We start from the raw sequence: 27031 nt of genomic DNA on the forward strand, positions 1-27031 counted from the left end.
ATATGCATACCATAGTTATCCAGTCAAAATACATCTAGCACTGTAATAATATAATCATAGTAACAATGATGATGATGTTGTTAGAGACAAACTAAACATGCTCTGACTAGACACTTCGCTGGTATTTATTAACAACTAACTTAAAAATACTGTACCATATATTATAACATTCAAGTAGCAAGAAAATTAGGCCCATTCAATTACAAAGAAGTGTATTGAACATAACAATAGGAACAATTATTAAATCAGTTTAAATGTTTAATTTTCCTTACCTTTCACTGCATTTCATTCTTCTAAATTTGCACTGTGAAAAGTATTTACTGGGTTAGATTAAGGACTAATAAAACAAAAGAACATAGACTGGATAGTTCATTCTTATGTAAGCATATTCTATAAAAAAAAAATCATTTTAAAAGGCACTAAAACTTCACATTCCATTTCTATAATATCCCCAAATACAGAACAATATCTATGTATCCTAAAAGCTTTAGAAAAATGTAGTTCATGTACTACTGTACATTACTTAATTCACAGAATCTGCTCAAATCAAGAATTTAAAATTTTACAAACAGTTTCTAAATTTTATGAATGAGAGAAGCTTAAATTAAATTTCTAAATCAATAAAAGAGAAAAAAAATATTTCAACACTTTTATATTTATGAATGAGAGAAGCTTAAATCAAATTTAATAAACAAAAGGGTAAAAATATTTCACCACTTTTATAGTTCAAGTTTAACAAAGTAATACCTATAAAAAATCTATCCCTTTTCCTCTTCTAATGGGAGTTTTTCGGCTTGATCTGGAATTAATGTTAATTGGGGCTGTGGTGTAGATAACAAATCATCTTGATCTATTTGAAAATGCTCCATATTTTGTACGATCTCATCAGGTGACTCTTCTACCAAGACATTTTCAGTATTGTTTTTCAAATCAATAATCTCTTCACTACAAATTACCTGGTCATCCTGGGGTAATGAGATTTGTGCATCTACTGGTTCTGCTGCATGTGTAGACAAATTCTCATTTTTTGGCAGTGCATTGTTTTCTGTGAGAATGACCTGAGATGGAATAATCTGAACCGACCCCTCCAAAGTTCTGGAAGTATCAAGAGGTTGACCATCTAGCTTTTCTGGTGGTTCGATGTGCTCTTTAATGTTTGTGTCACTGACAGCGACATCTTCCTCAGCTAGATCTTGCTGTAGTTCCTCACTTCTGGGTAAGATATCTTTTTTTGGAAGTAAAGATGCAATTGGTGAGAGTAGATTCTCAATATCTAATTGCCCAAAATTCTGGAAATATACAAAAGAAAATATGAATAATAGAGATTACCATGTTTGTCACTGAAATAAAGAATGAGTCTGTTGCATCACTATATTTTTTACTTAACAATTTACAGTGGCATGGTACAAGCAGTCCCCGGTTGTCAGCGGGGGTTCCGTTCTCGGTGATTTATGGCGTTTATGGGACCAAGTTTTGGTTAATGGCGCCAATAACCTGTTAATGGTGCCTCTGTTAGGTATGTTACGGTGCTATAAATCACTAATTTTATGCCGCTAGACACGCGCCATAAAACTGAACCATCATTAACTGAGTCCGCCGATAACCGGGACTGCCTGTAGTCCCTTTTCCTACTAAAATAAAAGTCAACAAACACTACAGATTTAAGCTATCTACCTCAAGGTTTTGCTGATATGTCAGTTTACAACAATCAGTCAGTTTACTCAAAGTTATGAAATTATCCAGGAATGGAATCTAACCAGGATTTTAACACCATATAGGAACAATCAGACTCCTTTGACTGTTGGGTCCTCCAGTGAAACAGGAAACACTATTGAAATTTGTCAAGATACATAACAAACCCTCTGTACCTTGACTTTACAGAATTCATAATATTGAATATGAAATTTTAAAAATTAGAACAACTTTTGTTTGGTTCCTCATTTCACTGAATAAGTATCCTCTTGAAGGTTATCATGTTTAAATTAGATTAATATACTCACAACCCTAAAAACCAAGAAGTTTTTACTTTCAACTGAAATGACAAATTTCTAAGACAATTTGTATTTTTCATAGCTATAAACCTGAGGTCTTAACAATAGGATAAGTTCCTCGCTGTACGAGTGGATTTCGCACTCAACTACCAATCTGGTGGTCCGAAGTTTGATTCTTGGCTTGGCCAACACGGAACCAGAGGAATTTATTTCTGGTGATAAAAATTCATTTCTTGATATAATGCGGTTTGGGTCCCACAATAAGCTGTAGATCTCGTTGCTAGGTAACCAATTGGTCTCTCGCCACGTAAAAATATCTAATCCTTCGGGCCAGCCCTAGGAGAGCTGTTAATCACTTCAGTGGTCTGGTAAAACTAAGATAAACTTAACTTAACAATAGGAAAATGTCTAGCACCTAGCTGGATCTGGTTAAATCGCAGATGAAAGAAAGGAATCTTGTGAGATCTGGCAACATATGCATATGTCGGGTGAAGAGTGGTCAAGGACCACGCACCCACGCCACAGTGTCAGTCTTTTTTTTACTGCCTGGACGAGAGTTGTGGTTGACTTCTCTCCGCCTTTACTCAGTTCACTGCCAGTCTCACTTGTGTTTTAGTGTGTGTGTGTGCTGTTATTATGACTTCTTCTGCTCCATGTCGGCCTCATCAACATGTGTGCTCCGGAACTCCAGATTTTCTGTGTTCACGTTTTTTGGCTTTGGCTGTGACCGACCCCCATGTCACTTGTAGTAGGTGTCACTCTGATGTTTGTACAATAACGAATCCTTCCAAGGAATGCCGTACATGGCCTAGAGAGCAAAAGAAATTATTTTATAGTAAGAGGGAGCATTGTAGGGTTTCTACTCTTCCTTCATGGGAGGGTTTTTCTTCTCCTCTTCCCGATGCTTCGTCTCCTGCTGCTGTCACACCCCATACTAGTGTTGTGCCTTTGTCCCCTTCCTTTTCTTCCATGGATTCGTTGTTGGAAGTATCAGGAGGCCCTCAGGATGATTTATGTAATGTCGCCCCTTCTTCTTTGGGAGTTAATTTGATTCCCGAGAAGGAGGAGGCTTTTTCATCATTGTCTTTTATTTCAGAATCGGAGGTGTCCAAAATGGCAGTGCTTTGGGGGACGCTTAGGCTTCAGGGTCCACTGTCCTTGGAGGGTTTGCTGATGTACTTCATGGATGTTCACTTCGCTAACCCCCTCCTCATGCTGTTCAGGCCCTCCCCCCTCCTCCTGGCCTCGTCTTCCTGGGTAGCTGAGGTCAGCCATTTTGTATTGCTCCACCAGTGACGATTGCCGCTTCTCATTCGGATTGAGGGGAAGCCGTGACGTCATCGCCGCTTATGACATCACTTCCATCGATGACGTCACTCCCAGTCGTCTCCACTGCGCTGCCTCGCTCGTCTGTGCCGTCATTGTTTGCTGCCATGACGTCATCTATGCCATCCAGTTTGCTGCTTCTCCCTTCCATGTCGTCTGACCCTTCTTTGCTGATCCGTCTGAGGCTTTTTGCCTGGCAGTTCTTAAGAGACTGGACTCTGTTTTAGAAGATAAGCTTGGCTGCCATGTCGGCCAGGAAGACTGGAAGCAAGTGTGTTGCATCGCCCCCGCCTCCTGCAAAGAGATTGTGTAAGGAGCCAGTGTTGTCTTCCTCTCCTTCTCCCCCATCTCCGCCACATCAGCATATCAAGTGTTGGAAGGCTAAGGACTTTGCCCTTTCTTTGTGTGTGAGTGAGGATCAGCAAGCCCTTGTTCCTGAGAGTTGGTGTTTTGGAGAGTTTGATGTATCTTCCCCTGTACAATCTGCAGTGGCCACTTTGTCCTCTGCATTGAGTTGCGAGCAAGTTGCAACCTCCCTCATTCGTGCACATGTTGCAAGTGCTCCTACTTCTCCTTCTCCAGGGCCTATTCATTGCCGTAAGGATCTCAAGGTGCCTGTCAAGAGGTCGAAGGTTGTGAGCGCGGAGTTGGTGCAGCAGGAGTGTTTGTCTGCCCCTTTTCCTGGTACTTCCAGGAGTCAACTCTGAGGGATTCTCATTCTATATCGAGTGTTCAGGATTCTTCACCGACACACATTCATACGTCTGCCATGGCCGTGGCCGTTTGCGGCCATGTTAGAGAGTCATCTTGTTGGGAGAGTGATATATTAGGGCTGTGTTGCCTTGTATGATAAGGCGCCCTATGAGGTAATGTTAGACTAGCGATAATCTATACGCTAAGTCGGTTTGGTATTGCACTTCCATCTTCAATGGAGTGTCTGGGGTTTTGTAGATCACTTATGAAGTCGGTATTATCTTTACGACGATGTGTTTAAACTCATGGTTCGGTGAGGTTCTTGTAGAAAAACAACAAGGTATAAAAATAAGTTTATTCTTCTGAAGTTTTACATGATGAAGATCAGGTATGATCGTACAAGTCTTCTATGACGATAGCTTGATCGCTTCTGCCAATGATGATGGCTAATCCTATTCCTCTACATGATAAAGCTTAGGTAAAGAGGTACAGGTCTTCTAAGACGATAGCTAACACTGTTCTGCCTGTCTACCATCTCTGTTACAAGTTATGAAGGAACAGACAGTAGTTCGAACATATGAACATACTATCAGATGACATAGTTTCATACGAACACACAATCAAATGAGACACGCTACAGATCACGTAGGCCGTTTGAATAATAGGTCGGGGTAGTTGTCTCAAGCAGGGAGCTTGGACTAATGTTTATAAACAATTGAATGACTACAGGTGACGGCATGTTATCTTAGCCTACATACTTAGGTGTATACTCATCTTTAGCGCTCTAGTCTGATCACATTCCTGCAAGCAATCTGGTTGACCTCTTTAGTTTTTAGACTTTTATATATATGGACTAACATTCCATATTTTTATTATGTAAACACTTACATTAGCTCGGTCAGCTACCAAAACCAACTACTGAATATTACTCAAACTTGACTTGCATTTGACCTTATAGGAGTGTGATACAGACACTATGTGAATATATATATATAAAGTAAATAAAAATTCATGGTGTACATGAATTGATTCAAGTAATAAAATATACAACCAATGATATTGGTAAATAAAGTGATCACATGATATATAATGATACAGTTTTCACTTCATCTCTTTAAGATACTTATGCTACAGAAAATACTAATGTACTCTGATAATTGCATAGAATGAAGATTAACATGATAAAAAATCATATTTTAACTGATAAAAATTTTCATATATGAATTGATAAAGTTATTAATGTTTATGCTGATTGATTCGTTGATTTTTATGCTAAATGTTATATATCTGATTCATTAATCAATATATAACTCATATATAACTGCAGATTATTGGTAAGATAAAAGGTAACGATTATTATAGGCTACCTGATTTGTTTTATACATATTGTATATGGATTCATAAAAATTATGATTAATATATGTGCACTTTAAATAGATTCCTATTGCGTACACGCAAAGATATTTTCGATTCTGTTATTTATGATCATTTATATAAGAGATTCCTATATGCGTACACGCAAGATATATTTCGACTCTGTTCTTTATGGATCAGATCATTATATATAGGATACATGATACTTTATATATATAGGATACATGACCGAGGTTATACTACTTCACTTTTAACTAGCTTTCGAACAACTTTTCGTCCATTACACAGTTCCAGACAACCACCTTTTACCAATTGAAACGGCCTTTTTCAATGGTTAAAACAAGGGGAAAATTTGCCTGGGCGGGTCCAACGTTCTATTTTGCGCTCATACTTATTCTCTGCATCCTAAGCTACACGATTCCGTTCGCGATGAATAGATCATCCAGCACGAGTCCTTCGCCAGCAAAGTAGAGTTGAATATCCTTCGGGTCGTAATTGTCGGAAGTATTCCCTTTTTGTAGTCGAATTCCGACAGCCGCTGGAGCATTCCGCATTAAAACGAGATTAACGACGAGATATCCGGTGTCGGGAAACTCCCTTTTTTTTTGTTTTTTTTTTTTTTCTGTCTGAAGAAGTCCATGATGGTGCTTATTCCTTTCACATTGTAGGCGGTTACTCGACTGCCGTCGTCCGCAGCGACACGAACGATTTTTTTCGAAGTTGCGATGTGAAATTCTCGTACTGCAGGATACTGTAACCAGGTTCCATTAATCAGCCTGCAAGTGAAACTTATACTTGTCACAAGGGCAAAGTAAATTCAGACGACATCCAAATACAGGGGAGGGGAAGAGAGCCATTTAGACCAGACTTAACCCACATGAATTCGCTGATATTTTGGAATTCAGAAGAGTCCGCTGTACAAACTTTTTTTTTATCCATGGCATTAACAATGAGTGAACCTATCCAGGTCTATGATGACTCGTAAAAATATCCATAATTATAAAAAATAAATAGATATCAATACGAATCTCAAAGAAAATTCGATATTACTGGTAGTAAGTTACTAGACAAAGAAGTGGAAAACGGAGCTAATTGTAAGATTGCCAGGCAACATAAAAGTCAAAGAGAAGATTAATCATGATTCTATGTGCCCTAACAAATGTTTCATATTCAATTTTCTCGTGCGCATCCTCTGAGGTTAACTTTTAAAACATTATTAATAGGTAGGAGATGCAACGAAAAAAACCCACTATGTAACTAATTTCTAAATAAACTTTGGGTTTTCCAAGAAAATGTGACATTTTCCCATGAATGTTTTACTTGAATTGTAATAGGCTAATGTTGCAAGTAAATATTTCATATTCATATCGTGATACTTCCAAATGTCTATGAGGTTCAGAAAAAAAAAAATTAATTCATTTTGTTGTTATAGAAATTCTATTTGCTTATATTGTTCATTAATTTTAAAATGATTACAAGTCCTTAACTAATTGCATTACACACACGGATAAGAATATGTTATGTGGCCTGTCATGTGACCTATGAACCACATGTGAAGTTCATGAACTAAGCATTCCTTTCTCCAGTCAATCTGCTTTTGCAAGCAGAGACGACACACAGATGAAGCCTGTGTAAGCAGATTATTGAGGTTAAAAGGAACAAATGCTGATACGGCAATGATGACGTCGTCACTTGGCAGGAGATTGCTCTCAGCCAGCTAAGAGTTACGTTACTTGCTGTAAGAGATACGACTTTAGTATTTTCAAATGATATTTTAGTGTTTTAATTCTCCACCCGCATGAGAAGAATGTCTGAAAAAAAAAAAAAAACAACAGTACCAAAATTGAACAATATATTAGTTTCATGTTGGCATTATGTTAAATAATATTCCTTATTCAAACTATATGAAAAAGGTTTCCATACGAATTCTATATACGTATATTATTAGCCTGTATAAGATTCATATAGGATTATTCCATAGATAACATTTTCACTTCTAGACTTCCTGACTTTAAAATCTCTTTTATTTTATTTTATTTATTTATTTATTATTATTTTATTATTTATTTATTTATTTAATTTTTTTTTCATTGACTACGAATATAACTCACCGGGACAGACAATATGTCAGTAGGTTTTGATATGTGTTTTGAACTTTTAGCTTATTTGTCATACTAAAGCGTTAAGTTAGAATTCAAATCTTTACGCATATATTTGGATATTTAATGGTTACGTTTTGCTTATTGATATTATCGTGATTCCTTTTTTATTATAATTTGTAACCCTTCCGACTTCTTACGGAGTGTTATTATATTGACTCCACTTGTATCCATATTTATTTTATTTTTTATATTTATATTTATTTATTTATATATATTTTTTTATATATATTTGATAAATTAATGGTTGGCTTGAATATGTGGAAAAGTGTTTCTAGCGACGTACCGTATAAGGCTACTTGCGGCATCAATTCTATAGATACAAGATATATATGATAAAGGTATTTTTTAAAACCGCTAGAACCGCTATAATCCAGTTCGGATCCAACATCACGAGTTGTAACTCGTAAGACATTGACACTTCCTATTTAATTATCCGTTATTCTACCAAACCGATTGTTACTCTGGGTGATAAAATATATTATTGGTTTTCTTAATGGAAAGGAATTCACACAACGTGTTAAGGAGATTATTATAGATTTACACCACCCGAGTCACAGATTATTATGTGTTGAATTCCCTGTTTACTGATTTAGCACTCATAAATATTCCTAACGCACTCCATTGCGGTGTTTGTTTTTTAGTGCTATTAATTCTATATAACGTGTCAAGGAACTATTAAACACTAAGAAGTTGTTATTCCCTCTGTCAGACTCGTAATTCTGTTAATAATTCTACGTATATTCTTTCAAGGATTGATTTGGCACAGGATAGGCCCTTAAACTGACAGGTGTCTTAGTGTATCCCTTGTTTTCATGACACGTGTTACAATTAGTTATGTGCTTTTTATATCTGTAAGCATTGTAGGCCAGTAAAATAGTGCTTTGGCTTTCTGTGACATAGTAGGGAACCCTGGATGACGGAATGCAACCAGTTTATGACGATTGTATGAAAGAGATTATTACTAATACCCTGGTCGTTAGTCATCTGCTGTGTTCTTCGGGTTTACCTCGTCACAGAACCTACATGTAATATTACCATTTTGATTACATTATTCTGATACACATACTTTAAATATACTTTTGCTTTAGGGTTTCTGCTCGAAGTGTGTATTGTTTTTGCTTAGCCGCTGACCCTGTTTCCGTTTCGAAGTGTTTATTGTTTGGGTTATGTCTGTTGACGCTTGCTTTGTTCAGTTTGTAACAGTTCTGCGCTCCGACCCAGATATTCAATGCTCGCGATCTCTTGGGTTAAGGAATTTTCTTGTTTAGATACGGTTTTAACAATAGGCACGGATGTTTCTATATCTTTTAGTCCAATTAATGGTTCTTTGCTGTATGATGCGGGATTGCGGGATAATGCGTCAGCTATGATATTTGCTTTCCCAGGTAGATATCTTATCTTGGCTCCAAAGACCTGAATGATCATTTGTCACCGAGTTCCTTTTGGACTGTGATTAAAGCCTTTGAAAAACTCGGTAAAGGACTCATGTTCAGTAAGGACTTTATCAGGATAGCCATAGATTATGAACTTAAAATATACTAGTGAGTTAAAGATACCTAGCCCTTCCTTGCCTATTACTGTATATTTACTTTCAGAGGGCTTTAGTTTACGTGAATAAAAAGCTATAGGGAAGAACTGTTTATCATATTACTGAAGTAATACCCTCTTACCCCTTGGTCTGAGGCGTCTGTTGCAATAAAAAAAAAAAAAAATTCCTTATTTAAGTCAGGGATTTTTTAAGTTAGGTAAGCTGCATTTTCCGCTTTTAAGATATCGAACGCCTGTTGATGCTTTTCAGACCATAATAAATCTACGCTCTTCTTCGTAAGATCTGTTAAAGGAGCTGTCATGATTGAAGAGTTACATATTTACATACGATTGTAATACCCCACTACAGCGCCAAAAAGTGCTGTATCCCCTTTTACGTTAATAAGTACCGGAAAGTTATGAATAGCCGACACCTTACCATGGACTACTTTTAAGACCTTGACCAGACACATAAAACCTAGATAAACATGTTCGGGTTTTTTAAAAACTCACATTTAGATATTTACTCTGAGATTATTTGTCTTTGTCTCTGTAGCACTAGCTCTACTTTATGTGAATGTACTTCTAAGGTATTAGAAAAGATTACAAGATCATCCATATAGGCATGTAGGGTATCCCCTAAAAAGTCTCCAAACACTATATTATAATTGGGGCGCAACGTAAGCCGGAGGCATACGTAAAAATTGATAATGTCCCCCGAGTGTGCTGAAAACGGTGTATGAGGTACAATCACTTAGGTAATGGTATCTGGTAAAAGCATTTAAGTAAGTCCAAGTTGGTGAAAAAAAAATTTATTCTAACCTAACAGAGATAAGATGTCGTCGGTACATCGCACTGGAAACTATCGGAAGTCGTTTCCTTGTTTAAGCGACAGTAATCTGCGCAGATACGCGAAATCCGATCTTTTATGGCATGGACATTTGAGGGAAAAATTATATGGGCTTATTTGATTTCCTAATGACTCCTATTACTAACATTTTTCAACTTCGTCATTTATCTCTATTTTGAAATTTCAGTGAGATTCTATACGAAGGTACGTATATAGCTTTATGTTTGTCCTTAGACCGTATTTTGTTTTCAATCTGACATCCGTTTTCTCCCAGAGATCACTCGCTAGTGGAGAAACTCCTGGTATTCAGGTAGAAGATAAAAAAAAAAAAATCTGCTGAATCACCTCTGCTTGAATGACTTTATTGATATTACTTTAGATAGAATATAAGAGAGATTCATCCACGACTGATTGGGCGGGATTAAAAATTAGAATTAAGCAACAATAAAAAATGCGATATTTATAACTTCTGTATCCACGATATGTATACTTTTAGGGCTTTGTTCGCGGAAATCGTTATATTTCAGAGTGTCGGGAAGGATTAAAATTTCATTTCCCAGCAAAGTCTTTTTACACGCCACTAAGACATTCGAGGGTGCATGCTTCTCGAGATTTTGCGTGCAAAGTGCGACTGTGGTTGTGGGAGAATTCTGTTGGGTCATTTGAACAATGTTACGATTTATGAGACAAATGTATAGTTCCTTTATATAAGTTATTATTTGATTAACTGTCTCATTTTTGTTCAAACGGATTTTAATATGTTTGAAGGTTTATAGGATTTTCCTTTGATAAACACGCCTTATTTTGCAGGATGTAAGATAATATTTTGTATACCCCTAGATGGATCTTACAATTACACTACATACAGATCAACGTTTTTTATAAACTATAGAGGTATCTGTAAACGCTCGCTTATCCGGACTTCTATATTAGGGAAGTTCGAACAACAGACGGTGAGTCCGTAAATACAGGGATAATACCGTGAAATAAATCAAGATATTCTAAGTTTTTACGGCGCGTACAGTCGGGCTTAATCCACCAGTATTTATTATAACTTAATATATTAAAATTACTAGAACCGGCTGCTCTGATTACTTGATACTGTCGTGTGATGGCATAGGAAAATCCCTTTTTAGTTTCAAAAAGATTAATCGGTATGTATGACAACCAACATCGCTTTTTCCCCACTCTGCTAGACGTCGCTTATTGTGTGGAATTTGCTTCGCTTTGAAAACTCGGCAGATTTAACTAACCTTGACCGCTTCGACCTAGGTGACACAGTCACCGAGTTTGCTTGTTTGATTCTGAACGGGCTACTGTTTCTATTTCTTTTTGTAATAATTAGGATCCTTCTCTTTATTACCATCGGCAACGTATTGTGTGTTTTTAGCATTATGTTGCTGGTTACGTATAAAGCAATGAATGACGAACTACTAGGAACTGAGCGATTACTATTAAAGACGAGTTATCTCTACTGCATTCAATCTTAACTGTTTGTACTTCATTCTTTGCTAAAATTTGAAATAGTGAGGGATCCTGGTCAGCGCATTTAGCCTGATGAAAGTTTTTTACAGACATGTTATTCCTTGCAATCCAGCCATATTTTTAAAGTTAAGTTGAGTCATTGAGGTTCGATATTTATATAACTCAAAAAACTCAAGCTAAAACTGCGATCGGGACTTTTGCAAAGGAGCATTTATTGTCATGACCCGAAATAGTGTTACCTCTAATTTATATAGATTTGTACGGGTGTTCCACTTGTGTTTTTGTGTGTTTTCTAATCACTACGGTGCTTAACGACCCTATCCATGCATCTGTATAAATACAGACGTCCACTGCGTAAACGCATATTCACTGTTTAAATATGATTTGTTACGTAAGGGATTAATAATCACCCAAAATGATAAAATTAACAAAGTAATGATTATGATATTTCAGTAGAACTTCTGAAACAGACTCAAAGATAAAAACTCGCAGTAGCGAAATCTCAATGATATAGATCAATTTCTGTAAAAAAGTAAGATTAAGAATGTCTCGTAACTTCAGCCACAGGAATAACGAAATTCTACCTGTAAAGGAAACACTCAAAGTTACTCCAAATGAATAAAAAAATTGATACTTAGCTTGCTTTTGTGGGAAGTCACGGTGTTCCGATAACGACACACGGCCTTGGTCCTCCTTCTCTATTTAGCGGTTTGGCTTCAGTTTCCCCCGTGCGCGTTGTTTCGATGATTCGAGCCCTGTCTACCATCTCTGTTACAAGTTATGAAGGAACAGACAGTAGTTCGAACATATGAACATACTATCAGATGACATAGTTTCATACGAACACACAAATCAAATGAGGCACGCTACAGATCACGTAGCCCCGTTTGAATAATAGGTCGGGGTAGTTGTCTCAAGCAGGGAGCTTGGACTAATGTTTATAAACAATTGAATGACTACAGGTGACGGCATGTTATCTTAGCCTACATACTTATTGTATACGTCATCTTTAGCGTCTCTAGTCTGATCACATTCCTGCAAGCAATCTGGTTGACCTCTTTAGTTTTAGACTTTTATATATATGGACTAACATTCCATATTTTTATTATGTAAACACTTACACATAGTGATCTCCCTAGTGTTGTGGTTGGTTCGTTGCAGGAGTTGGCACTTGGATCCAGCCCAGACAGGTTAGTTGGTATTTCGGGCTGTTTGGTTGCTGGTTCTTCCGTTAATTTAAACGAAGAAGGCACTTTAGATAAGCCTGCACACCCTTCTTGTCGTCGGTCTCCATTGCCGGAGAAGGAGGAGAGAGACAAGCAAGAGTTTCTCTCTCCCTTTGCAGAAGTTGTTGATCTCATTCGTGAATTCAACAATTTGGAGAGTAGGACTCGGGCTCGGTCATCTTACACTCCTTCCTGATTGGATGCCTTGCTGGGAGCTATACAGGGTCCCAAGTCATCATTTCAACCTCCCTTGTCGAGGCATGTCCAGTCGGTCTTCCATAAGGTTAACACCTCTGTTTCAGATCGGGATGGTTCGCTTTGCTCTAGGGGCTCTGCCCAGATGCTACCCCCGCCTCGCGTGAGGCATAGTTAGTACTATGCTACGAACTCTGCTTTTTTGATGTCGTGTCATCTTAACCCAGACGTCATTCGTCTGTACCCAGGATTGACTTTGGAGCAGGTGAGGTTGGTGGCTCCATCCTTGTCTCCACAGGATGCCTCAGCGTTGGAGTCTACAGCAGCCTCCATATTGTGAGCAGGCGAGGTTAGTGGCTCCATCCTCGTCTCCACAGGATGCCTCAGCGTTGGAGTCTACAGCAGCCTCCATATTGCAGACTGTTTCTTGGCTGGACTTCTGGTCTGTGGCCATTGCCAAGATAGCTTCTGACAGGTCCCCAGAGGGGTTGGTGTTTATTGGCTAACCTTCTCCTGATTAGAAGAGACACGGGTTTATCTCTACAGAAGTTTAAACCTGGTTGAATAGCATGTCTGTTTATCTCTTGATGTTCTGTATCTGTTTTGTCATTTCTCACTCTATCCCTCCTGTACCAGTAATCTTGACTTCCTCTGACCTACACTCCTTGAACATAATGCAACCAATTGCTCATCAGGTTTCTTCAAGCAAACACTCTGCTTAGCCATCTAGCAAACAATAGTCATCCCTTGCAGGCTTTCTTTCTCTCAAACTTATACCATGCCCTACTTTGACATAATGCAACCTAAGTTGCTGCATTCAGGTTTCTTAACAGCAAACACTTCTGCTTTAGTGCCATCTAGCAAACAATAGTCATCCCTTGCAGGCTTTCTTTCTCTCAAACTTATACCATGCCCTACTTTGACATAATGCCTTGTCCTATACAGGGAACTAGAGTGTTAAACAGCAGTAAGTCCAATACAGTTCAAGCACTAACTCCTTTCCATCACCAACTAACTCCTTAATTGGTCTTAATAACTGCATGTGACTAAGGAAGGTAGTAATAATGCATAAATTCAGTATTACAGTGAAATGTTTCTAAATAGATTCCACTTTTGGGTCTTCTATCAACTGTATTATGTAACTTTATCCTTTTCCTCTTCCCAGCTATTCCTCATACCCAATATTATCCATGGCCTTTACAGCATGTCTAATCAATACATATCATCTTAAATCCCTTTGTGAGTTCCTCTGCCAGTAATTGCAATCTGGTGCAGTATACCTTTATCCTGATCTCCAACACCATCATTCAATTAGCTCACTGGGAATTTTTCATAATTCTTATCCTTTGCATTCAGATTTTCATAGACTATTCCATTCACCAAACAGACCTAAATATGCAATTTTAAGTCTTGCTTTCTTTTGAGACAAAATTAAGGTATGATCTTCTGAATTATGCAGTTGCTTCACCAGAACTTGGTGTCAATTATTTTTTGTTTAACAGGCTGACATGAGTGATATTCCTTTTCATTATCCACTTTACTGCTATTTCTTTCCTTTTAGTGTATTCTTTCTTCTGAATTTCTTTTTCCTGTGCTGGGTTGCTTTACTTAATGGAGTCTCTGGGCTTGTAATTCAATTTATTTAAAATCAAATTGAGCTAAAACATGATTAGCTTTCTCAATGAGATTAAAATCCAGCTCTTTCAACTATGGTCACACCTCAGTTGCTGCTAACTCTGGGAAAACATATGGAGCCATCCGGTATCACACAAACTTGCAACATGGCTCCAGGAAGTCAAGCCAGGAGAAATGGAGAGAATAAAACAAAGAATCACCAAGATCACGACAGACAGTCAGATACAAACTACAGAAGATGCCCAACTGGAAAGCCCCATCCCAATGAACTCCATGGTTACTGGCTCAAAAAATTCAAGGCCCTACACCCACGAATAGTAGAACAACTCCAGCATAGGGGCACAAAAGATCAGCTCCTGATAGACAAAATGGTAATGAATAAAATAACAGAAGGAGAACCAATCTAAGCATGGCATGGATTGACTACAAGGAAGCCTTCGATATGATACCACACACATGGCTAACAGAATGCCTGAAAACATATGGGGCAGAGGTAAACACCATCAGCTTCCTAAAAAATATAATGTGCAACTGGAATACAGTACAAGTAGTCCCTGGTTATTGGTGGTGTCGGTTATCGGCGATACAGTTTTATGGCACCGAGATGGTTAACTGCGCCGACAGTCGGGTATTAGCGATGATACATACCTAACAGAGGTGCCACTAACCAGTTATTGGCACCAAAATCCAGTTATTGGTGCCATATACCATCGATTTTCAGTCATCGGCGATTTTTGCTTATCGTCACACCATCGGAACAGAACCCCATCCCGATAACTAGGGACTGTCTGTACTTACACGCTTTGGCATAAGACTACGTATTGGAGGTTAATATCAGGAAAGAGATCTTTCAAGGTGACTCACTGTCCCTACTACTCTTTGAAGCAGCCATGATTCCCATGACAAAAGTACACACTGTAGAAGATGGATGCTGGGTAGCAACTCAAGAAAGGAGGCAAGAGAATTAACCATCTGATGTTCATGGACAACATCAAGCTGTACAGTACGAGCATCAATGGAATAGATACCATAATCCAGACTAAGGATTGTATCTGAGGACATCAGGATGAAGTTTGGAATAGAAAAATGCACCTTCATCAACATACAAAAAGGGAAAGTGACAAGGACTAAAGGGATAAAGCTGCCAGATAGGAAGAGCATCAAACACAGATGAGACAGGATACAAATAGTACTACCTGGGAATAATAGAAGAAGAGGATATAAAGCCTCAAGAGATGAAGGATAAGATCAGGAAAGAATATAGGCAGAAACTTAATGTGCTACTCAAGTCAAAACTTGATGCCATAAACATGATGAAAGCCATGAACACAAGGGCAGTACTAGTAATCAGATACAGCACAGAAGTAGTGGACGAAGACTGAACTGGACAGTATAGGCAAGAAAACAAGAAAACACATGACACTACACCCAAGAGCAAATACAGGCAGACTATACATAACACAATAGGAAGGAGGACGAGCATAAAGGACTGCCCAACATCGAGAGCAGAGCACTGGGCAGTATCTGAAAACCAGTGAAGACGAGTGGCAAAGAAATGCATGGGAAGAAGGACTGATAAAAGTAGACGAAGACATAGAAATATATAGGGACAGGAGAATGAAAAACAGAACAGAGGAATAGCACAACAAACTAATGCACGGACAGTACGAGACAGACTGAAGAACTGGCCAGCGATGAAACATGGCAATGGCTACAGAGGGGAGAACTCAAGAAGGAATCAAGAAATGCTAACAGCTGTACAAGATCAGGCCCTAAGAACCGGATGTGTCCAAAGAACAATCGATGGAAGTAACATCTCACTCATATGCATGAGTTGCAATATGAAAGACAGACCATAAACCACGCAAAAAGAGGCATGATTCAGTACCAAAAGCCCTCCACTGGTACCTGTGCAAGAAACACCAGCTATCTTGCAATAATAACTGGTACAAACACCAACCTGAGGGAGTGATAGAAAATGACCAGAAAAGTCCCTCTGGGACTACAGTATCAGAACAGATAGGGTGATACATGACAATACACCAAACTTGATGCTGGTTGACAAAATCAAGAAGAAAGAATCACTCATTGATGTAGCGATAGCATGGGACACCAGAGTATAGTTGAGGAAGAGAGAGAACAAATCTACAAGTATCAAGATTGGAAAATAGGAATAAGAAGGATATGGGATATGCCAGTGGAAATTGTACCATAATCATAGAAACTCTAAGCACGATCCCAAGATCCCTGAAATGGAACATGGAAAAACTAGATGCTGAAGTAGCTCCAAGACTCATGCAGATGGATGCACTATTAGAAGCAGTTCACATAGTGGGAAAAGTGATGGACTCCTACAGATGCAGGATGCAACTCAGAACTCCACACTATAAAAACCACTCAGTCAAATAGGATGACTGAAATACAGTAGTAAGTGACTAGGAATATTTGGACTGTGAATGAGGGCCATATCTAATTAATAGGTTTGTCATGACAAACTCTGCAATAAGCCTGTTCTAGAAAAGATCATTATCAATTTAAAATTCATGGATACACATTATATATATAGTATATATATTGTACAATACCTCTCTCTGAAGTTTAGCAACAGATTCCCCAGTAATGTGTGACATCTGCTGAAGAGGGAATAATAGCCGCAAACATGAATTAATGTGAGGGAGAACACCCTCTGCAACTACAGAACACAAACGCTGAAAGGCTGCTGCTTCTTTTACTGTGAAACCTGAACTCTCTAGACGATGGAGTTCTAATAATGCCCCTATTACCTATAAAAGAAATAAAAAACTGCATTATGTATTTTTTGTAAAGTAACATATTATTACAAGAAAGATATTCATTAATGAACAACTTTCCTGATTTTATACCAGCCACTCTTCATTCTCTGTTATGAATTCAACCTAAATAATCACAGTAAATATGAACAATTTTGTTGAGATTAAAGGAGAAAATAATTTCAAGCAATCACAATGAAAACTTCAAAATACATTCTTCATAATATTACAACTGAAAACCATCAAATATGAAGTTGTGAAAGATCAAAATCATTACACAAAAATTAAAAATTTCATATGTTAAAATTGCTATGCATTTGGAAATTACGAGATGAACCAACTCAAGCTATGTGATGTCTGTCTGACTACAATGAAGCTGCAGTAAAATTGACACCATTTTCAAATATCACCACAGATGCAGAGAGGTCTCCATTTTAAAATAAATTGTATTACTGGATGCCATCCACAGAGATTAATTCTATAGGTGGTTTCTAAAGACTGCAATTTCTCCATGTTGAGAAGATAACAGTTAAGGCTGATACTGTGTAACTTTGTGCTCCAATATACAATATTCAAAACTTTCATCTAAAAGTGAATGACATTTCTGCTTCATTCTGGTTAACACTGTTATCTTCATTAAACAAAAACACGCTATTTCAGAGCTGTCTAATGGGAAGACACAAAGCCCCCGTAAGGCTTTCATGGAAAGTATAAAAGAATATTTGTTAATAAAGTACCATGGTTCTTCTACCTTTGTAAGAGACTGGTTTAGCAATCGAATAACTTCAGAGAGGCTGCTGACTGGGCAACATTGTCGAAGTGTGTTGAAAGCTGCAACCAAACCATTCATATAGTGAGCTAATGGAGGAAATTCCATCAAAGTTAATGGCGGTCGCGTTTTATCCTGAAAAAAATAAATGTATGATTAACAATGAATTGCCTACTGGTACTTCAAAATTTCTGCAGATACTTATACAAAAAGATTGTCCTGTTTTATAAAAAGTACTTCCACTTCTATGATCACTTCAATAATCTTTGTGTGAATGAGTCGTCTCCATTGATTTCTGTCCTGTGCCTCGTTCTCATTCATACCTTTCAATATCATATCTTCCCCTATACAATCACGCCATCTCTTTCTTGGTCTTCACTTCTTCCTTCTACCCCGCACTTCCATTTCCATCGTATGTCTTCCAACATGACGTTCCTCCCTTCGTAACAGGTGTCCATACCATCGAAGCCTTCCTTCCTGTATTTTCTTCAATATTTCAACTACCTTTGTCGATCCTCTTATATGTACTCATTTCTAATCCTATCTTCCCTTGTTACTCCCAACATCCATCTCAACATTATCATTTCTGGGCTCAGTTCGTGTCGCTGCGCGAAATATCCCTTTAATCCATTATTTCTAAGGTAAATGAACTAACAAATACCAGAGAATAAACAAAATAAAGAAAAAGGTCAGTATAACTGACTCGCTCACCCACCAAGAGGGCGTCGGTATGAACACTAGGGCGAGTGAGACCACTACCACGAACCTCTTACCAATAGAAATCTCCTACGACAAAACCCCCACAAGAGGGGAGCCGACCCAGAGAATGGGCAGCGATTACTACTACTCCACCCCACGCTACCGACTGCTGCGCCTCTGGTGGCCATCCTTTCTGTTAGCACGTGCCTCATCGGACGTACTTTTTTGTCTCTGTGATTTTCGTGCCCCTTTGTGAGGATTTTATCTAGTAATGGAGCGTTCAGCCATCGCATCAGCTAAGTTAAGTATTCCGTAAGGTTCCTACTTAGTTTTTTCCAGCCTTGAGTCAGTATTTGCCGTTTTTTAGGTATAAATACTGGCTCGCGGCCGGAAGCATGGCGGCATTGTTCTGCCTCGTGGCGGGTTCGTTCTTGGTCTTCCATACCTAGAACCTTCCCTTTTACTTTACGCTCTATTACTGTTTATCTACATTATGTTAGGGGATCCAGCCTACTTGGTTTATGTCATGCATGCATGTCTTCCTTTACCTTGCGTAGGCATTTCGTTTCTATCCAGACCCTAGCCACAGCTCTTAGTATCGGCCCCGGCTAGCTTTGAGTGGTAGACTTTCTCTCGAATTAGTTGTACACTCCTGGATTTTTTCTCCTACTGTTTTATTTTCCCTACTTTCATTTTAATTTAAGTTTTAGTGATTTTGTGTATTTTGGGTTAGCCTACGGCGTCTGGCACGTTAGCGTAGCCTAGGTTCAGTATATCATGGTCCCCATCAGTTTTGTTGCTTCCTCTCATCAGTTTTGTTGCATCTACGATAGCATCTCGCTGATCAGTTTGGTTGCATTAACCTAGGCTATGTTTTTCGTGTGTTTTATCGAGTTACCGCTTCGTGGTCACCATGTGATCTCGATTCAGCCAGGCGCCCGTCCAGTCACCCTGCCCTCCTCCCGCTCTCCCATAGAGCTGGGGGGAGGGAGGTCCGTCCTCGCTCGCTCCACCCGGGCCTGTCTCCCTCTCTCCCTACGCGGAGGGAGTAGGGGAGGCTGGACAGACACAGGACTGGACTTGACCGTTCTCTCTGCTTCACGGTGCTTTGTTGTGACGGGGTAGGGGGATTGGCCTTCCCCCTCCTTTGTTGCTCCGTTGCCCCGATGTTTGCTCGAGTCTGTCTCACCCTCTCGCCCCTTCCCGGATTGTCGGTGCTTTTTTATCTTACCGGAGCTCCGTCAATCACGAGGAAGGGAGCTGGTTCCCCGCTTGCGGGCGGACCTCAGGCGTACAGTTGGTCTTTTAACTAACCATCCCGTCTCGTCGGTATAACGGGAGACGAACACCTCCGCGACCCGGAACCATTCCGGAATTTAGTGCTAATTTATACTTAAGTGTATTATAAGTTTATTTTAAGCTATCATAAGTTTAATTTAAGCTAGCTTAAGCCGGGTTCCTCCCTTACCTCTGTTTTCACACCGGATCACTCCGGGGTTATAGCCTATTCAGGCGGTAAGGGAGGGGTTATGCCCAAAATTTTTTCGCTCTCCGGCATGCATCGGAGTTCTAATTAGCCTGTAAGTGATGTCTTTTATGGTACTCATGTATCCTTTCACTTACAGACCACCAACTGTGAGCATCCGGGATGCAACGCCATGCTCCAAGACCCCTGCGGACATGAAGTCTGCAGGTCCCACGCTCCGTGCGCGACTCCGCATGGGAATCTGCAGGTCTGGTTCCACGAAACCTGCACTATTTGTTATGATCTCGTGGGTCAGTTCTTAGACGGGGTAAGTATTTCCAACTCCATACATGAATTCTAATGACTGTTTTAGATCTTAAGTTTAATTTTAATCTTTTATTTTAAGCTTAAGCTCTCTTTATGTTGGGTATTACATCCCCGAAAACTTTTTAGGTTAAGCCTAGTCTTAGTTTAAGGTTTAATTTTAAGTTTAAACTTAAAACTAATGAACGCCCTCTCTTCCAGGCTGCTGCCGTTAGAGAGACCGCTCTGGCAACCCTGAGGGCTTGGGTCGGCGGATTTGGGAAGAACGCCGCCAAGGGACAGCCCTACATCCTGGAGAAGAGGATGGCTGTCCTGCTGTTCCCCGGCGGCAAGTCGACTGGTTACGTCGACCCGGCAGAAGCAGCCCCGACTATGGCGGCGATCCAACAGCAGATCGCCACTTCAATGAAGGAACCAGGCCACGATATCTCATCGGAAGTCGCGACACTGGATTTGAATGTAGAACCGATGGTAGGTGTTGACGACCTGTTGGTCGAGGTAGGTACGTTGGACGCCCAAGGGCTTCCCTTGGGCGCCACTGGATCTTCTTCTCCTGCTAATTCTCCAGCTTCCTTCCAAGGCTTTACAGGAGCTGAGCTCCTTTATGCTTCACCCAGTGCTTCGGTGAAACCCAAGGTGAAGGGCCAGAGGGTACAGAAAACCCTTAAAAAGACGTCGTCGTCGTCCAAAAAGACTTCGTCGGCGTCAACATCTCGTAAGTCTCCGGCTGCAAACCCCGGAGCAGAGAAGTCTAGAGCTTCTGCTTCAAGCTCGAAGTCCTCTAAGAGCAGGTCTTCCAAGGAGAGGCCCCGTACTCCGGCTGAGCCTGCAGTCTCTCCTCTCCCCTTGGTACCTGTTCCAAGTTATCCCTCCACCTCCGCAGCAGCCCCGGCTTTGGATCCCAATGCTGGATTGTTGCAACAGATGGGAGACTTGGTCGGCTCTCTGAGGAGCAGCATGGAGCAGATGTTCTCCCGGTTGTCCAATAGGATTACGTCCCAGGACAATATAATTGCCGGACTTAATCAGGCCCCTCTAGTTACTCCTCCAGCATTCGGTGCTGGACTGCTTCAGCTTCTACCTCATGACTCTCTGCCTCCGTTCTCTATGAACAACCCCTGGAGAGTGGTGTCATACGCCCCTTTCCAGGACGGCCTTATCTCTATCCAGGAATGTGGCACTCGAAGGATTGAGGACTTCGAGTTCTACCCGGAGGGCCTCCAACCGCCGTTCATTGGCTATGCCAGACTTACTGACGCAGCCATGACTAGAGAAGATAAGGTACGAAGGAGACAGTCCTCTACTCCCGTGGACCAGGCTCAAAGAGAATGGCTCAGGTGTTTAGAGGAGATGGATTGTTCTAACACGAGAATACAAGCCTTTAAGAGTCCCTTCACCATTTTTACGATGGAGGAGGGAACTCCTCTTCCCTTCCTTACCAAGATAGCAACAGTCACCATTCCGGCTGCCCTGAAAGGTGAATCGTTACCACAATTAAGGGAAGCAGACCCCACATCTCCTTTGCTCCCTTCACTTGGAGATTTGTGGGAAGATTTGCCTAACACCTTTTCAGCTGGCAAGCTCAAACCAAACTGCGCTATGGATCAGTTCGGCGAGAAGCTACCTAGGCTTCCTGACAGCCTCATTCAAGCTGAATTTGAGGCCAAGTCTCTAGGCTTGCCAGGTCCATGAATACCATGGCAATGACGGAAGTAGCGGCCCATTTCTTATGCTTCAGAGCCCGCTCTTCAAGCTCCTGACTAAGTCCCAGACGCATACCGTCCAGTCTGATCTGTTTGAGTTTGCTACAGCTAGGGTTAACTGCCGGAAGCATGTCCTCCAGGAAGCAACTATTCGACATGAGCCGAATAAGTTGCTTTCCTCCAACATCTGGGGGGCAGACCTCTTTCCTGAGTCGATGGTCAAGGAGGTCCAAGCTGAAGCAACAAGGCTCAACCAGAGCCTTAAGGATCGTTGGGGTCTCACAGCTAAGAGACGCCAAGATCAAGCTACAAAAGGTAAGACACAGAAAAAACTTAAACGTTACCAGCCTTACCAAAAGAAGCAGCAACGTTTTACCCAGGCTGTTTCGGCTGTACTATGTACAATCAGCCCAACCCTCTACTTCTAAGGCTCAGTCACAACCTATTTATGTGATTTCCCCCCAGCCTCAGCCTTCCACCTCCTACGCTGTCTCCCCAGCCTTTAACCAAGTGTTCGAGGGCCAGGCCTTTCAGCACTATGACCGGTTTGGCAGGGGAGGAAGAGCTAGGGGATCCTTTCGTCAGAGAGGATCAGGAAGGTCTCTCAACAGGGGAAAACACTTCCGTGGAGGTCGCGGAGGTCACTCAACCCAGCAACAGTGAGAGCTCGAAGGTAGGAGGGAGGCTGTTTCTCTTCCGGCATCGGTGGGGATTCAGCAATTGGACACAGAGCATTGTGTCAAAAGGCCTGGGTTGGAGTGGATTGCGGATCCTCCTCCATCCAGACCATTCCTTCAACTTCCATCAAAAGAAATGACGGAGTATGCGGAGGACCTCCTTCAGAAAGGAGCAATAGCGAGAGTCAACAGATTAAAGTTTCAAGGTCGATTATTCAGCGTGCCAAGAAAGGCTCACAAAAAAGAAGGGTAATCTTCTACTTGTCCCGCTTAAAACTTGGCTATTCTCGCTGCGATAAGGTTAAATGCTGACTATCTCGCAGGTGCGGACCTTACTTCCCCGTGGGGGCCGTCACCACCTCTATCGATCTTACAGACGCATACTATCATATCCCTATTGCAAGACACTTTCGCCCTTATCTGGGCTTCAAGCTGGGAGATCAAGCATTCTCCTTCAAGGTAGTTCCCTTCGGTCTGAACATGGCACCCAGGGTGTTCACGAAGTTGGCGGTAGTCGTCCAACAACCGAGGTCTCAAGGGATAATGGTAGTAGCGTATCTCGACGATTGGTTGATTTGGGCTCCAACAGTCAAGGAATGTCACAAAGCCACACTGAAAGTAATCCAGTTCCTAGAGTATCTGGGGTTCAAGATAAACAGAACAAAGTCAAGACTCACTCCGGAGTCCAACTTTCAGTGGCTGGGCATTCAATGGAATCTATCCTCCCATACTCTGTCGATTCCATCAGCCAAGAGAAAAGAAATAGCGAAGTCAGTGAAACAATTTCTAAAGCACAAATATGCTTCAAGGAGAAACCAGGAAAGAATCCTGGGTTCCCTCCAATTTGCCTCAGTGACAAACATCTTGATGAAAGCCAAACTGAAAGACCTAACCAGGATCTGGCGCTCACGAGCAAATGTCAGATCCAGGACAAGTTGTCATCAATCCCACAGATTCTACGGAATCGTCTGCGCCCTTGGGCAAAATTGAAGAACCTGTCCATATCAGTACCCCTTCAGTTTCCTCCTCCGGGAATTACCATCCACACAGACGCTTCATTAAGCGGCTGGGGAGGATATTCTCAGTTCAAGAAGGTTCAAGGAACCTGGTCACCTCAGTTCCGCCAGCTTCACATAAACGTATTGGAAGTGATGGCAGTGTTCTTGACTCTGAAGAGGTTACGTCCGCCAAAGAACTCTCACATAAAGTTAGTTCTGGACAGCGCAGTGGTAGTCCATTGCGTAAACAGGGGAGGCTCCAAGTCAAGACATCTGAATCATGTCATGGTAGCCATCTTCTCCCTGGCGGACAAGTTCAGTTGGCACCTCTCCTCCACCCATATAGCTGGAGTGAGAAACGTCATAGCAGATGCTCTATCCCGCTCAGTTCCTCTGGAGTCGGAATGGTCACTGGACAACAGTTCGTTCCAATGGATTCTCCGGAGGGTTCCAGGTCTGCAAGTAGATCTATTCGCATCTCAAGCGAACCACAAACTTCCATGTTATGTGGCCCCCAACCTGGACCCTCTGGCCTATGCCACGGATGCCCTGTCCATAGATTGGAACAACTGGGAGAAGATTTATGTCTTTCCTCCAGTGAATCTTCTCCTGAAGGTACTGAACAAACTCAGGACGTTCAAGGGTCAAGTAGCTCTAGTAGCCCCAGACTGGCCGAAGAGCAACTGGTACCCTCTGATTCTGGAACTGGGTCTTCGTCCTCTTCGGATTCCCAATCCCAGGCTCTCCCAGTCAGTACAAACGAAGACTGTGTTCGCTTCCTCAGGAATTCTCAAAACCCTAACTTTATGGACTTCATGAAGTTCGCGGCTAAAAGAGATGCAGATATCGATCCACGAAATATTCTTTTCCTGGAATCTGATAAAAGAGATTCAACTTTGAGACAGTATGATGCTGCAGTCAAAAAGTTGGCAATCTTCCTGAGAGAATCAGACATTAAAATCATGACAATCAATTCAGCTATATCCTTTTTCAGATCCTTATTCGAAAAAGGCTTAGCAGCTAGCACCATTACGACAAAAACAAGTCAGCCTTAAAGAAGATTTTTCAACTTGGTTTCAACATAGACTTGACAGATTCTTACTTCTCGTCTATTCCCAAGGCTTGTGCTAGACTTAGACCTTCAGTAAGGCCTACGTCAGTGTCAGGTTCTTGATGATGTTCTAAAGCTGGCTTCAGAAACAGATAATACGACATGTTCATTTATAATGCTCTTAAGAAAAACTCTATTTTTATTAAGCTTGGCTTCAGAACTGTCGGCGTTATCCAGAGATCCGAATCATATAGAATTTCTTCCCTCAGGGGAAGTTCTACTTTCCCCGGATCGTAGCTTTTTAGCAAAGAATGAGGATACTTTGTTGAGGTGGGAACCGTGGAAGGTTATACCCCTTCCTCAAGATGTTTCTCTTTGTCCAGTATCGACCTTACGAGCCTTTCTGTCCAGGACATCCTCATCCTCTTCGGGTCCTCTCTTTAGAAGAGAAAAAGGTGGTACTTTATCAATTAAAGGTATCAGGCAACAAATCCTGTACTTTATTAAACAAGCCAACCCTGAATCCTTCCCTAAAGCTCATGATGTCAGGGCAGTTGCCACCTCAATTAACTATTTCCAACACAGAGTTTTGATGATTTGAAAAAGTATACTGGATGGAAATCGCCGACAGTATTTAAGCGTCACTACTTAAAGTCCTTGGAATCTCTGAAATTTTCAGCAGTTGCGGCGGGTAACATAGTTTCCCACCGACTCTGTTAATTTAAGTTGAAGATCCAGATCTCCTTTCTACCTATCTCAGTCAACAGTTTGTCTATACCTACCATGTTCATCTACGTCTACCTTGAGTCTTAGCTGCTCTTGTGATGGTACAGTGGGTGTCCCTTATTTTTTTGCTAGGGTCACCCACAATTGATTGTATATAATGATCTTTATGATGTGGTCCCCTTATTTTTATGCTAGGGTGACACATCTCCATTTACAATGGTTATGGATTTGTCTATTAAGATCTATAAATTTATTTACCATATAAGATATATAAATTTATTTACTATATTGTATTCTAAGTTTGTTCAGAATCATATTATTTATTATAATTGCTTTATTTATTATTGTATGTGATAAGTATACACAGGTGTTAAGTTCAACATATATTCCCATGTAAGCCCTGTACATATATGTTAACTTTAAACTAATCTTAAGTGTTGTTTTTCTAAATTGTATAAACAATTGTGTATATATATATATTTTCTTGCAATTATAATAATCTATTTTATTTTAAGTTTTATTGAGACCTTATTTATTTTCATTTTCAATCTTGTGCTAATTCTCTGGTACGATTTCGCGCAGCGACACGAACTGAGCCCAGAAAAGGGATTTTGACGTAAGGAAAAATCTATTTCTGGGCGATTGGTTCGTGTCGCCCAGCGAAATCCCACCCTACCCATCCCTGCGCTCAAGATTGTCTGCTAACTTCAGGATGGCCACCAGAGGCGCAGCAGTCGGTAGCGTGGGGTGGAGTAGTAGTAGTCGCTGCCCATTCTCTGGGTCGGCTCCCCTCTTGTGGGGGTTTTGTCGTAGGAGATTTCTATTGGTAATAGGTTCGTGGTAGTGGTCTCACTCGCCCTAGTGTTCATACCGACGCCCTCTTGGAGGGTGAGCGAGTCAGTTATACTGACCTTTTTCTTTATTTTGTTTATTCTCTGGTATTTGTTAGTTCATTTACCTTAGAAATAATGGATTAAAGGGATATTTCGCTGGGCGACACGAACCAATCACCCAGAAATAGATTTTTCCTTACGTCAAAATCCCTTTTCTGCTACATCCATCTTCTTCTCCTCTGTTTCCCTCATACTTGCTGTTTCTGTTCCATACAACATTGCTGGTCTGACCACCGTCCTATGAAACTTTCCTTTCAATTTCAGAGGGACCTTCTTGTCACAGAGGACCCCTGATGCAGACCTCCAGTTATTCCATCCTGCCTGAATTCGGTGTCTCACCTCTTGGTCCATGCTCCACTATCCTCTAGTACAGACCCTAAGTACCTGAACTTCTGTACTTTCTTTATTTCTTCCCCACCCAATCTTATGCTACTTCCACTGTCCTCAGTAATACTGGAACACATATACTCGGT

The 27031-nt window shown here is 40.7% G+C and overlaps 1 protein-coding gene across 1 annotated transcript in view; it reads right to left on the minus strand.

Moving 5' to 3' along the window:
* Nucleotides 1–354: 354 nt before the first annotated feature.
* LOC135219465 (conserved oligomeric Golgi complex subunit 8-like) overlaps nt 355–27031 on the minus strand; it is a 473937-nt gene continuing 447260 nt past the window's right edge. Inside the window, exons 11-13 of the mRNA XM_064256259.1 lie at nt 18005–18157; nt 17050–17247; nt 355–1289 (exon numbers count right to left, since the gene is read on the minus strand). Of these exons, the coding sequence (XP_064112329.1) occupies nt 759–1289; nt 17050–17247; nt 18005–18157 (882 nt within the window). The 3' untranslated portion in view covers nt 355–758. The remainder of the gene's footprint in view (nt 1290–17049; nt 17248–18004; nt 18158–27031) is intronic.

Source organism: Macrobrachium nipponense, chromosome 1 (assembly GCF_015104395.2).
Source record: "Macrobrachium nipponense isolate FS-2020 chromosome 1, ASM1510439v2, whole genome shotgun sequence".
NCBI lineage: Eukaryota > Metazoa > Arthropoda > Malacostraca > Decapoda > Palaemonidae > Macrobrachium > Macrobrachium nipponense.